The sequence below is a fragment of the Euprymna scolopes genome, chromosome 17 (genome assembly GCF_053919585.1).
Source record: "Euprymna scolopes isolate OS-2025 chromosome 17, ASM5391958v1, whole genome shotgun sequence".
NCBI lineage: Eukaryota > Metazoa > Mollusca > Cephalopoda > Sepiida > Sepiolidae > Euprymna > Euprymna scolopes.
The window spans coordinates 16,462,859-16,477,466 of NC_136498.1; the positions used below are offsets into that span (position 1 = coordinate 16,462,859).

At 33.6% G+C, this 14,608-nt stretch overlaps 1 protein-coding gene across 4 annotated transcripts in view; it reads right to left on the reverse strand.

Moving 5' to 3' along the window:
* Positions 1 to 9,930: 9,930 nt before the first annotated feature.
* Positions 9,931 to 14,608, reverse strand: part of LOC145296694 (uncharacterized) — an 80,602-nt gene continuing 75,924 nt past the window's right edge. For all 4 annotated transcript variants that reach the window (XM_080142665.1, XM_080142663.1, XM_080142664.1 and 1 more), the window contains one exon: positions 9,931 to 10,490. In XM_080142665.1, coding sequence (XP_079998791.1) covers positions 10,088 to 10,490 — 403 coding nt within the window. In that variant the 3' untranslated portion in view covers positions 9,931 to 10,087. The remainder of the gene's footprint in view (positions 10,491 to 14,608) is intronic.

The following is a 14,608-nucleotide window of genomic DNA, read 5'->3' on the forward strand; positions in this document are numbered from 1 at the left end:
TAAGTTCTCTCTGATTCTCTCTCCTCTGATCTTGATCACGTGATGCAATGAGGAAAGAGGTTGCTGGTTAATTTTAATGCATTTAAAACCAAGCTTCTATCTCTACATCATCAACGCTCTGATCCCCATCTGGCATCAATCAAAATGAATGGCTTGGGAAGACTCCATGTTTTGACAAACTTTTAAGTCTGACCTTTACTCCTGATTTGAGATGGAATACCTACATCAAATCCGTTGCCAAGGCTGCTGGGAAAATGGTCGGATCGTTCTACTGCTCCAGTAGATATCTCACAACTGATGCAATTCTCTACCTGTATAAGAGCCAAATACGTCCAAGGATGGAGTACTGTTGCACCATCTGGGCAGGAGCTGCTAGAAGCAGTATATCCTGCTTTGACAAAGTTCAAAATAGACTTTGTAGACTAGTGGGGGATGCCTTTTTCTCTTTCTGGCAACCTCTCTCCCACAGAAGAGACATTGTGAACCTGTCTCTGCTTTATCCTTATTTTCATGCGAAGTGCTCGTCTGAACTCCAGTGTATGGTCCCCCTTGTCCTGACTTTCATGAAAAACACTCATCTAGCTGAAACCACTATCAATAATTTCCCCCATTTTTTTTATCTGTGCCTAAACCTAAACGTAGATTCCATGAACAAAGCTTCTTTCTAAGAACTGCACACCTTTGGAACTCTGTTCCGCTTTCCAACTGACTACAATATGGTTGTCTTCAAATGTAACATGAACAAGTTCTTGATGAACCATCCCCTTAAGTAATCCAATTTACCAAATTTCCACTACCAACAATGACTACATGTTCCCCTTGACCACTGTACACTCATTAATCTTCATCCTCAAGTGGCCTGTGGGCCTTGATACGTGGTGACTCCTTTGGATAAAAAAAAAAAAAGATGGGTATATTTGCTGATGATACTATGCTCTATAATATGAATGAGGGAAGAACGGATGTACACAAATGGCTGAATCCTTAGAAAATGACCTCAAGACCGTAGTGGAATAGGAACACAAATGGATGGTAACATTTAATGCTAGTAAGACTAAGCTGCTCTCTTTTAACAATTACAAAAAACCTCTCCAACCACTGATATCATCTATTATATAAAAGGCAAAGTGTGTGTGTGTGTGTGTGTGTGCGCTTTTCCGCGATGTCTGCAAAAGGCTTCTTTCGGAAAAGCACTCGCTCGCATCGCAACTTCTTAAAACTGTTTATATCATCCATAAATTGTAATATCTCAGAGTTACCCGCGGACCTTGCCTGTCTATTTAATTTTATTCACTTTCAAACCTTAATTATTCCACATTTCCCGCATCGGCACACGTTACATTTGCTTTTCGGTATAAACAACAGCGAAACTCGGCTCTAATCACAGGCCCAGAGCCAGTGTCGACTTCGTCATATAAGATGGGCGAGCGTGTTTTTCAATTGACCTCATTAAAAACTGTCTCGCACAAAATCGCCGTCACGTCAATCAAAAACGAGCACCTGTTTGTTTGTTTTTTTTTCACACTATTTTCCAACTGCGCGTCGGAAAAGCTTCCTTTTTTTTTTTCACACACACCCAAAAACACCCGGGCAACGCCGGGTACCCCGAGCTAGCAGCAAATAACTCCCTACCTGAGAATTCTTCCTTCAAACTCCTCAGCTTAACACTCACAGGCAATATGAACTGGAACGAATACATTGAGGACATTGTGAAGGCTGCTGCAAGGAAGGTGGGCTCTCTCTATCATGCTAGAGACTACTCACACCTGAGAGTATTCTGTACCTCTATAAAGTCACTGTTCGCAGATGCATGGAGTATTATTGCCACATCTGGGATGGTGCATCTCCCACTAGTCTCTCCCTTTTGGATAGGATCTAAAAAAGGGTCTCCCATCTAGTAGGGCCCACTTTGTCAACTAGGTTCCAACCTGTCCCCCCGCAATATTGCATCCCTGCGCCTATTTTACAAGTATTTTTATAGAATGTGCTCTGACAAACCAGCTTAGCAACAAAATCATACCCCTTCACTGCTGAGGTCTCTAAATGTCAGAAAGTTTTCTACTCTAATAGCTTCTTGTCTAAAACAGCTAAATTTTGGAATTCCTTTCCTGCTACTTGCTTCCCCAACTGTACTGATATGCAGAAGTCCAAATGCAATGTAAATCAACATCTTCATCTTTCTTAGGCATGGTCCCAGTTAGAAGCCCTTACATCCAAGTAGCAATATGTCTTGTTTGGGCTGAAGGTGAGTAATAAAAAAATAAAAAAATTGTTGATATGAATATATTTTGTTCGTTGATTTATATTTTCTCTCTTTAATTACAAAATTCCGATTGTTGTGTTAGCTCTTGCTAACTGGTGACCCATTCATAACAATCATGTTTTTATTGATATTTTACATTTGCCAATTTAACACATACATTAATTGTTCGCAGTTCTTGGCACTTTTCAAAGACATTACTGCCATCAAATTATACTATCCTAAACCAGCAGTGGTACAACAGTATAAGAACAGATACTACACTTTGCTCCAAGCCAAAAGGCAATTGTAGTCCCTATTTACTTGCTTCACTACAAAAGCAGAATTAGACACACTTTGTTGTTTAAGATATATTTAGCATATCCATCTAGTAAAGTGTGTGTGTGTGTGTGTGTGTGTGTGACCTAATAATCATCTTTCTGATCGCGTTACGATAAAATAAGACAAATGCTTCATGTAAATCAATTAAGCTTTGGGTGGCTGCATGATACTGTTGCATACCGTAGAAATACGAACCTCAACATTGCCGTTGATAACGGTCTTGTTGCGTCAGTTCCCAGCGATTTTCTTGGCCTTATCTGCTCTCACTTGGTTTCAACTTCAATCTCTCTCGGGGAACCTCCGAGCTGTCAACTGTCTCAAACTGGACACTGTCCTCAACTCTATTCAACTCGTAATTGTCATCAATCAACTGTGTCCGTCTTCAACTGTCATATCCAAAATTCCGCATACCGCTCCTAACTGTTGTAAAACAGTCATAAAACTTATTGCCTATCCTACAACTAACTCTAAATATATCTCTGGTCCTTTTGCTTGCCACACCAACTAACAATTCGATTCAGCTTTTTGTGTCTACCTCAGTGAACAACTTCCTCTACGTTGTCTTTCTAACAACCCTATTTCATATACTTTTGTTCTACTGATAACCTTGGGGGAAGATGTCAAAGTTGGAGTTCACCAGAACTTAGAACCTTAGCATTTTACTTTTCATCATAGTCTTGGAAGCACTGTCAAGAGAGTTTCAGTTGAGCTGTCCATGGGAATTACTCTATGCTGATGAGTTCATCATCATTGCCGATTACATAGAACAGGTAAAGTATGAACATACACTTGTGCATTCAATACATAGGCCATGATCATCTCACTCATCCTCGTCAAAGGTTGTTATTGTTGCAACAAAGAAACTCTCCATTTCTGATATGTAGGTCCAGTCTATGATCCTTAAAGGATTCTAGCCAGTATTTTTGTTCTCTGTGCTTTTCTATCGAGGATATGCTGAATGCAAGTGGTTGATGTGAAATCAATACAAGCACCAGGTCGAAACTTTGTTAATTGTTGGCATGATAACATCCAATGTTGGGTATGTTGTATTGCAGCTGTGTGAAGAGTGTCTGAAATATGGCAGTGAATGCATCTAGTTCACTCGCACCCATCTGCTGCACATTGACAGATCTTTAATCAGATGGATTTGCAATCTGACATTAATCAAACCCAACATGTCAGGTCAGAGAATTTGCTCAACAGAGATTATCATCATAATATTATCATTCAAACCCTATCGTGTTTGAATATATGGTTAAGTGTTAATTTTACTCATTTAGAACTGCTTTAAAGCTTCACCACGCACTCATTTTGCAACCAAATTTCAAACAATTTTTACAGTTCATAGGTCACCTTCTCAGCTAGATTCTGAAATAAAAATTTTCAATTTTTGTTCATTAAAACAAAAGTTATCATCAAATTACTGATGTTCAAAAGTCTTCAGAGTAAGTAAGGAACGTGAGAGACGTTTCTTCTGATTGGCTGTTGGTTACTATAGCAACTTTTTCATCATCAACACCTTCATAAATCATAGTGGGAACGTCGCTCGTATGCCATCTTATTTTCAGTTTTATAGAGAGTTAACAAAAGTGATGCTCTTTGCCGTGCTAGGGCTGATAATCTTTCGCTTACCATGTCACCCGTTAATTCTGTTTCTCTCTTTTTTTGTCCCTTCTTTCTGTTTATTTACAACTTTTATTTGATTTTTTTTTTATTTAGTCAATTTAAAAAATAGGTAATTTTTTTATGGATTGTTGACAATGCACATAACATTATTGAACACAAAAAAGAAAATATCTCAAAGCAAAGTCTGAAAAAAATCATGGATTACATAGAAAAAATGTGAGCATTAAAAGTAATATGTTTAAGATTAAACATGGAAAAGTAAAAGGACTAGTTGTTCAAACTAGAAAAGCAAAAAACAAGATATTCTAGTAAAAAAAAAAAAAAAAGTTATATAAGTTTAAAATAATTCTTAATGCTGAAATATTTTAAAATTCAATTTAACATTATATATAAATTCTTAATGCTGCAATATTTTAAGTTATATTTTTTACTAGAATATCTTGTCCTTTACGTTTGCAGTTTTAGCAACTCGTCCTTTTACTTTTCTATTACTTTTCATGCTCGCATCTTTCTATGTAATACTGGTATGGTTATGTTGAATATTCATCCTCCTGGATAAACCGTTGCAGAAGCATAAATGTTTTAAATTGCAGAAAGGTTGCCTGTTCAAAGAAAACTTGGCAGCAAGTGATTGGACAAGACGACAGAGTGGAATTTGGAGACACTTGACCCACTGAATTATGGAAAGTAAGCTTGCATAATCTATATATCTATAAAAGTGAACGTGTCTGTGTACATTTCCCTACGCAATAACTGTTAATTTTAAGTCTACAGACTCGAAATTTGATAAACAGAGTACTGAGATTTGTGAAAATCTTTGTAATCTGTTTTCAGCCAGAAATTTGGCTGTTAAGGGGTCAAAGTTCAACAATTTGACCTTTGAGAACTCTACGAAACTCCTCCGACAATTTTGGGTATAAACAATTGAAATTTTACATATACGTTCCTTGGACATGGATCTAACTTAATAACTTGATTTGAGCCCAAAACAATAAATGTTAAGGAGTCAAATTTTAAAAATTTTTGACCTCTGCGGTCTCTACAAAATTAATCAGAAAATTTCTGGTCTAAACATTTGAAATTTTACATAAAGAAATATGGCAAGCTTTTTAATCGGTTTGGATCGAAAATTTTTTGTTATCAATATATAAATGTATGTATGTATGCTTGCGTGTCTGCCTAAAACTTTCGACACAGGCGACGGATTTTTACTAGATCAGTATCGTTTTGAAGTTCGACCTTACAGACGACAATTATTAAAAAATTCGCTAAGAACATGAATTTCTACATCCTCAACTGAGCACTTTTCTACAGGGGAGATTGCTTTTTTCGCTGATATTTTTTAAAGTAATCCTCTCCTTTCGATTGTCTAGCCTTAATTAAAATCTATGTCACTTCTGGTTTGGCAGTGGTTGTAACAGCAAAGACATCAGGTTTTTTCCCCCTAGTTCTTTTCCTCCTTCGCGGTACGGGTTCGAGCCTGCCTTCCTACTACCACATTTTTTTTTTTTTTTTTTTTTGCTCAACACACACATCCAAACACCCGGGCAACGCCGGGCTGAAATGCTAGACTATATATATGTATATATAAAATGTGTGTGTGTGTGTGTGTGTGTGTGTGTGTATACGCCGCAAAAACTTTTGACAGAGGCGACGGATTTTCACAGGATCGGTATCATTTTGGAGCTCAACCCTTTGGGCGACAAATATTGAAAAATTGGCCAAAAATATTAATTCCTTCACCCTCAACTGGGCACTTTTATACAGGTAGGGGTTGCAAAAAATCGTTCCTTCATGATAATTTAGCCAAACACACATGCGCAAAAAACGTGATTGCCTTTCTTGAATTAGTTTAAATATAAAAAGAAAAAACTGACCCATAGCTCAGTTGGTTAAGGAGCAGCGTCGTTATCTTAAGATTGCACATTCGAACTGAGATATAAGATTTTTCTTTTAAATTTTTAAAGTTTTAATATTGAAACACGGTTATTTATGCCATTTTTTCCCCCCCATCATGTTCACTGTTTTTTTTGTTTTGTTTTTTTTTAAAGTTTTTTATTTATCCCCCACTTTTTTTTTTTTTTTAAATAATATTTAAACATGGTTATTACTTCGCTTATTTTTTTATTTTCCATTTTGTTTTGATTCACTCCCACTCCCCCCACACCTCCAAACACTCAGGCAACGCCGGGTACCCCCCACTGGTCCTGAATAAAGAAAAAGTAATGTTAAATGAATAGAAAAAAAAAAACAAAGACATGTATGCTAATTTTGTTTACTATAACTTTTGAAAAACCATAAACTATTGTCTAAATTTTATAGTTATTTAATCCGAAAAGATTTTCAAACTTTATGATGATAATCTTTTCATCCAAACTTGTTGGTGATACTTTATATATATATATATATATATATATGGTTTGGGCAGTAGAAAGTGGACGTCGAGTTCACGTTTGGTCACCTTGTAACTCACTTCCTTTTTGTCTTTTTATCTTCAGATTTTATGGTGGATGTTTCTGACAAAAGGGGAAGAATTGCTGTTTTCTGGGTCAGAATCTTTGGTGATTTTTTGACTTTGAACTATTAATGTTTTTAACTCTTTAGATCACGATTTCATCACTTGTCCAAAGCAATTTCCATATATATATATATATATATATATATATGCATAAATGAAAAATGTACATTAAAATTTATTTTTCGATAGAATACCTCAAAGATAATTAATAAATCTGTATTCTGCAGAGTTGCAAAGAATGCAAAATTCTTCTCTTCAGAGGAAAGAAATATGTTAGCAAATTTATACATACAGGAGAACCCCGGAATAAGGTGGCCCTAGGATGCTTTCTTTTTTTCAGGTTATGATGTAGAATACAATATTTTCCCGGCCTCTGGTAACAGTATTTACCCCGCCTTACAGTGTTATTTATGTTATTTGATTATATACATGTATATTATATACTGTACTGTATTTTGTTACTAATTTTTAATACTGCATCCCGGGGTTCTACTGTATAGCAAAACTAAAAATTTGCTGGTTTTAGCATTGTATGAAACTACATTATATGATGGTGGTTATAAAATGCAAAAAAATATTTGTGAAATGTTTATAAAAATGAAAAACAAACCAAAAATGGTAATTCCAGAGTGTAATGAAATTTTTTGGTAAGTTCAAGAAATGAAAAGTTTTGAAATTCCGAATATATATATATATATATATATATAAAACTTAAATTTTGGATTCAAAGTATATAGTTTTATAACTGGTAAGTTTCATTTTGATATATATATATATATATATATATATATATATATATTAAAAAGAAACTTACCAGTTATAAAACTATATACTTTGAATCCAAAATATTTTAAGTTATTTAAAAAAAGACAAAACTATTAAAATGTTTTTAATATTGCTAATCATTATTACACGGTACTTAATGATTCAAGTCATTAAAAAAAAAAAAAGAAATGCTAGATGATTATTCTGAATCTCTTAAATATGACTTCCTTTCTATTAACCTGTTAAAATAAATGTGAGGAAAACGGAATGTTTTTCTTTTTATAATACACAAGTAATGCCAGACAAACCAAGTAGTATCATGTTGTTGATGCACAAGTTTTTGCTGGTTTGTAGAAGCAGAATTTTAAACCATCGTAATATATTTTATGCATATTGTCTATAAGACCACCATTCGCCCATGTATGGAGTATTGCTGTCACATTTGGGCTGGTGCATCTGCTACTAGTCTCTCGCTCCTTGATAAGGTTCAAAAGAGAGTCGCAAACCTGATAGGTCCTGAACTGGCATCTAAGCTTCAGCCTCTGTCCCATCGACGAAATGTTGCATCCCTCTGCCTTTTCTACAAGTATTTTAGTGGTGATTGCTCTGACGAACTGCAATCACTTGTGCCCCCACGACGTGAGCACCCTCGAAAAACCCGACAGGCTGCTAAATACCACCCCCACACTGTAGAGATCCCTAGATGTAAAAGATCTTTCTGCTCCAGTAGTTTCTTCCCCAGAACCGCTAGACTTTAGAATTCCATTCCAGGTCTCTGCTTCCCCAACAGTACTGACGTGCAGAAGTTCAAGTGTAACGTGAACAGACATCTTGCTGCCCAACTCCCTACATAGTACCCCAGTAGTTGTTGCCCCTGATAGTAGCCCCTTACACCAAAGTGGCAATTTGCCTTGTTTGGGGTGAAAATGTAATTTAAAAAAAATAAATACTTAAACATATCACTACGATTAATTTTTAGCTTTTTCTTTCACATTATTAAAGCATCATTCAGATTTTTTTCTGTTATATTCTCACATATGTTGACCTAAAAACGACTTTTAGTCAACAGAAAGGGAGTCATCTTCCATCACGATAATGATGATCTTCACAATAAACTAGTGACCAAAGATCTCCAAGGAGAATTTGGTTAGGAAACCTTAGCTTATCCGGAATATTTTCCTGACCTAGTTGCCCTGGGTTATCACTTATTTTGAGGATTACAAAAACATTTAGGTGAACATCACGAGAAAAGAGATTGAACATTAGATTCACACTTCACATCAAAACCTGAAGACTTTTACAAGCAAGGCATTTATAAGTTTGTTGACAGAATAAAGTTATAGAGAGCAAAGGCTGTTGATTCTTGTCTAGAATTCTGTCCATATTAAAAAACCAAAAATCTGTATAACTCTTGATGAAATGAAGATGATATATTCCAAAAATCACATAAATTGATCAAGTAATTATTTTTTATAAAATAAATAATATTTAAGCGATTAATTGGAATTTGTAGACATCTTCTATACTATTATATGAAAGGAATTTTTGTATGCAAGTTCATTCCCTACAGCTGGGTGATTTTTATGAAATTTCACAAATGTACTTTAATTATCTGGCAGTGTTCTTGGAGAGGTTTTGTATCAAAGTTAACACCTTATACAGTCTAACATCACAAGTGCATTTGAGAAGTTTTATTACCACACAAGCAGAAAGGCCCAACATATAAAAATCAACAGAAGATTCTTTGATATGACAGAGATGCGTTCAAAAATGAATGTTTCTGTTTAGAGCACAGTTGAAGCATGATACTTGACTTTTGCATTTTAAACTTTAATTCAAGCCATTATATCTAAACAATAATTTTATAAAACCAACAGTAAGTTCTCTACAGTGCAATGTACCCCACAATGTACTATGGACTAAGTGAGTGCAATGTGATGGGTTCCAACTAGAGCAAGCAATTTCAATGACAATAAAAATATGGGTGTGTGAAACATTTGATTTTCATTCAATCCTGGGCAACATCGGGTCTCCCTACTGGTTACAATATAAATCTTGCAAGTTTTGAAACCTTATGGAGTTATCTCCCTTTTTTGAGATTTTTTTTTTTTTTTTTTAAATGACAAGCCATTCATTCAAGATTCATAAAATTTGATTTTCTAATTTAAAAATAAAACTGATCAATTTATGTAATTTTTGGAATATGGCATTTTCGTTTCATCATACAGATTTTTCTTTTTATATATAAAAGGGGAGTTCTAGACAAGAACCAGGTTGTTATTGTTATGAATAAAGATTTTCTAAAACAGTTTTTCATTTCCAAGATTAAATTTTTAAATCAGCAAAAACTTTTTCACCAACCTGATAGAATATAAAATAATGGAAGCCCGAAAAAAAATAAATAAATAAATAAAAATAAAATAAAGGAACAAGACAAAAATTCACAGATTCATGGAACTATTTTAAAATTTACTGCCAATGAATAAAAAAGTGATAAAGGATTAAAAAAAAACCATGTACACCATGCACAAGGTGTATTATGAGAGTGGGATAAGACCAGCAATGATTTTTTTTTTTAAATTAAAAATGTTTTTTTATTAGTCACTCATGTCCATGTCCATCTGTTGCAAATTGGTGTCAGAGGTCATCTGGTTACCCATACTGGAAGGTACAGCAGCAAGGTTATCTTCCATGGATCCGGATCTGGATCCTGGAGTGACGTCAGCAGAGGGTGGAGCAGCAGCTCCATAAACCTTCTCTAGTCTACCCTCCCCACTGAGATAACCTTTCTCCTCTTCGTCATAATCCCGAGTGACCCGTGTATTGTCAGTCTTGCTAATAGACATTGACATACCAGCAGAAGATGAAGATGAAACTGTTCTTTCCTCTTTATCTGCTAGACTCCGTGATTCCTTGTGTTTCTTTTTACTTGACTTGCTTTCTTTATCTCGACTGCTCCGTTCACGACTTCGTTCACGTTGATCCTTTTTCTTCTTAGACCTGAAACAGAAAATAAAGACAATGATAGCAACAATAAAAAGATGTCAATTTGTATTCAGTTGTAAAAATATGAATTTAAAAGAGAACTTCTTCAGTATCCCACCACGACTTGAATCAAACCACTTAGTGCAATAGAGCAATGCATTTACCTGCGAGGGCCTATCTATGCATAATTCCTATTCTGATTCATTGTGCTATTGATGAGAATGCTTTGTTGGAATTTTATTAAAGGAAGAAGATTCTTGTGCAGAATTCCTCCTATATTAAAAACCAAAAATAAAGAAAAATCTGTAAGAAGTACATATTCATAACTAAACGAAAATATCATTCCAAAAATCACAAACTGATTAAATACTTTCATTTTCATAAAAATCATTTTTAAGCAATTAATGGGAATTTGTAGGCATTACAACAAATCTTGCATGTTTGAATTGTAGTGAGTTATCTTCCTTTGTTTTTTCTAATTTAAAAAAAAATTTTTTTTTTTTAATTCAAAATGACTGGCGAAACAATCTTTCCTTCAATACTCATAAAATTTTATTTTCTTTAAAAATAAAACTACTTGATCAATTTACATAATTTTCGGAACGTGACATTTTCGTTTTGTCGGGAGTACATTCATCATACACCTCCATTTTTGTTTTTTAACATAGAGGAAATTCTGGACAAGAACCAGAAAGAGTCCTGATTAGTTATATCATGTGACTTAACTGACAATGATAGTCAGAGATATTGTACTTGTTCAAGAGAGAAGCTGGCTCACCCCAACCAGACGATAGACGCCACAAGTAAATAGACCATCTACTAGAGCTGTCTTTCAATATTATTATTTCTTTTTTTTTTTTTTTTTTTTTTTTTTTTAATGGAAATCATTCCATACAAGGCATAAAGCCACTTGATATAAAGAGTTAACAAGAACAAAAGATGATTATTGCAAAGACAGGAGATACCTATTGACTTTAGTCTTGCATATATTCAGTTTTACCAATTAAATATCAGAGCTTATATAGGGTTTCTGATCTGGTTGGATATTGCTTATCAATTGCATTATTATTGTGTCATTATGCAGAAGTTAGGGCCGAGTGGAAACCTAGCACTCATCTCCATATAGCATCGCACACCTAACATATTTGCTTTATACACTTCCCTTGATAGTCAGAGGAATAGTTCACAATGTCAAAACTGACAACAGTTTGTGGAACTTATTCAATGCCGATTATATCCTAATTATAGAGCTAAACTTACAACCATCTCTGGCACTTAACATATCCCAAAGTTACCAGGAGTCGACCAATTTAAGACAGTTGTCATCCAAATTGACATCAATGAAAAGCCAAGTAGTTGTGTTTGCCCAAGACACCTTAGTTGGGGCTTGATGCCAGTTTTCTGGGCAAACCACTACACCTTTTGTGGGCCTATAATGCGTATAAACTGCATTGTATAGCATTTCCGCACACAATACATAAATGCTGACTGGAATCTTTCAGTTATATTTCTGAATCACTGATCATAACTTTTTTTGTTTTAGAATGATTCATCTATTGGCTTCCTTGCTACTTTTCCACATACAATATTTGAAATTAGTGATCCCTAGTCAGCATTACTCAGGCGTTTTTTTAATAATTTAATTTTTTTTTAAATTAATAATTTACAACTGAAATAGCATTTGTTAATCTGCAAAAAATGTTATTTAGGTTATGAATAGATGTAGAAAAAAAAGGTTTTGTATGCTCTTTAAAAATAAAGTCAACTTCATTTTATTTGGAATATTTGAACTACTGTGCTCATTTTGGATGTTATTCTTACAAAATTTCCACTAATGTAACCTCTGACCTTCTTCAGATGCATCCTGTTGAACTTGGAAATCTGTATGGAATTTTGAATAAGGCCCTTTATTTAATCCACAGGAGTAACTTCCTCATATTCCGTTAGCCATGATAGAGTAAAAGTCATAATTCATAACTGTATTACTCGCAAGAACCTGTGGCACAATGGATATAAGTGCTAAGTTGTTGTTTTAAGTGACAGTCTTTTGGAGGTTGAAATTCAATCCTGTACGAGTGCAATACTAAGAATATAATTGCAAATTACTTAAGACTTCTATTTGGTCATGACTGATAGAGTGAGAACAAGCTACCTCCATGAATTAAATAAAAGTTCCATTCAAAATTCCTTACAGATTGCAGAGTTCATCAAGATGCACCTGAATAAGGCCTAAATGTTATGAAAATAAGATTCAAGATGAGAACAGTAGCAAATATAAGTTATGAATCCGCATTTAAAATGTTATAAAAAAATTTTCTATTTAATCGTATATGAAGTTTCAGATAAAGTAATTGCAGACCCACTTCAGGTACGCCTTTATCAAACTCTGGAATCTGTACAGAATTTTGAATGAAATCATTTAATCCATAGGAATAGCTTATTCTCGTTCTGACAGTCATGTCACATAAGCAAGAATTTAAAGTTCAAATTTAACCAAATAAAAATGTTGGAAAAACTTAAATCTTGTCCGCAATGACATCTGTGGTGTAACATAAGTTACAAGTCATAATCAGTTCTAAGTGACAGTCTTTTGGAGGTTGAAGGTCAAGCCTCAGTACGAACAATACTAATATTACTTCAAAATTTCTTCTACCCAGTCATGGCTGATGGAACAAGAGCAAGCTATATCGTCCATAGATTAAATAAAAGGTTTGATAAGACATACATGAAGAAAGTTGTAAGTTACACTGGCCGAAACATTGTGGGAATAACATCAAACATAAGAACAATAGTCTTCATAAACAAAACACAATTCTCATCTAAAAACTTTCAAAATAATAAATGCAAAAAAGATTTTCCATCTCCAAGTGGGAATTAAAGTTGAAATCACATTTTAGTAATTTGGCTACCTCAACAGTATTATCCATAAAAACATTATAAAGTTTGTTATGGAAACATTGTGTAAAAAGGTAAAACATTATTCAATCGAGGAAAATTATCAAAAACAGAGAGAAAAAATTAATTAGATGTCTTCCAGATTTCATTACGGTGTCATTGGTTGCAGGAAGAGGATTTGGAAATATGTGGGGGTTTGCTCCTTCGACACCTTTATAATATTAGTAATCAATACAAAAAGTTTAATTAAATATGAAAATTGATTGGAAATGAAATTTTTGTTTTTATAAACACAGCCCAATACTTTGCCATATCTAGCTGGCAATGCAATTTTGTATCCATCTTCTGCTATTAAAGCTATTAATGTCAAAGGTAAAGGAGAAAAACTAGCTCTATTCTATAAAGATTATATATATATATATATATATATATATATATATATATAGTGTGTCAGGAGGTGATGAAAAAATATATATATATATATATACACACACATTGAAAATGGAAAGATTCCTATAATCATATATATTCTGGAAGTACTTGGATAAGTATATAACATTTTGATCAAGGTGGAGTGGTAAAATGTCTATTTTGCCAATCTTCCATGCCAGAATAAGTATTTTTTGAAAGAAACTAAGGTGAAAGCACTTTTTCTTATTGCAAAAGAACATGGTGCAACAATAAATAAAAATGGGCTAATCAGAATCAAATATTGATTTGTCACCTTAAATGCTATTGATGACAAACTCGGAAATTTAGACTGGTCTATTTATAAAACAAAAACAAGACATTTATTAAAACAATATAAAATGGTTGCAATTTAATATGGAAATGATAAAAAAAAAAAAAAATAAATAAATGAAGCAAACATTAACTTGAAAACTTAATCACTAAAAACAAATGTTTTTCTTGTAATATCAATAGTGTTGCTTAAACTTGTAACTTGTTTTTTAAAACTAGTTTTTGCTCAAATTATAACAACTATGTTTTTGGTTTCATGTGGTTAACATCAAATAAATTAGACCGAAAGTTTTTTCCTATCATTAATGCTAATTTTTAAGAATGATATTTTTTATTAATTTACAATTGGTACATTAAAATATTTTTATTTACAAGAGTTAGTGATGAATAGATGAATGAAAAACTAAACTTTCAGTGTTTTCTCTTTCTGGTGAAATTTGGTGAAAACAAGTGAACTTATAGTGTGCCTTTATTAGGTGTTGACCGAGAACTAATTT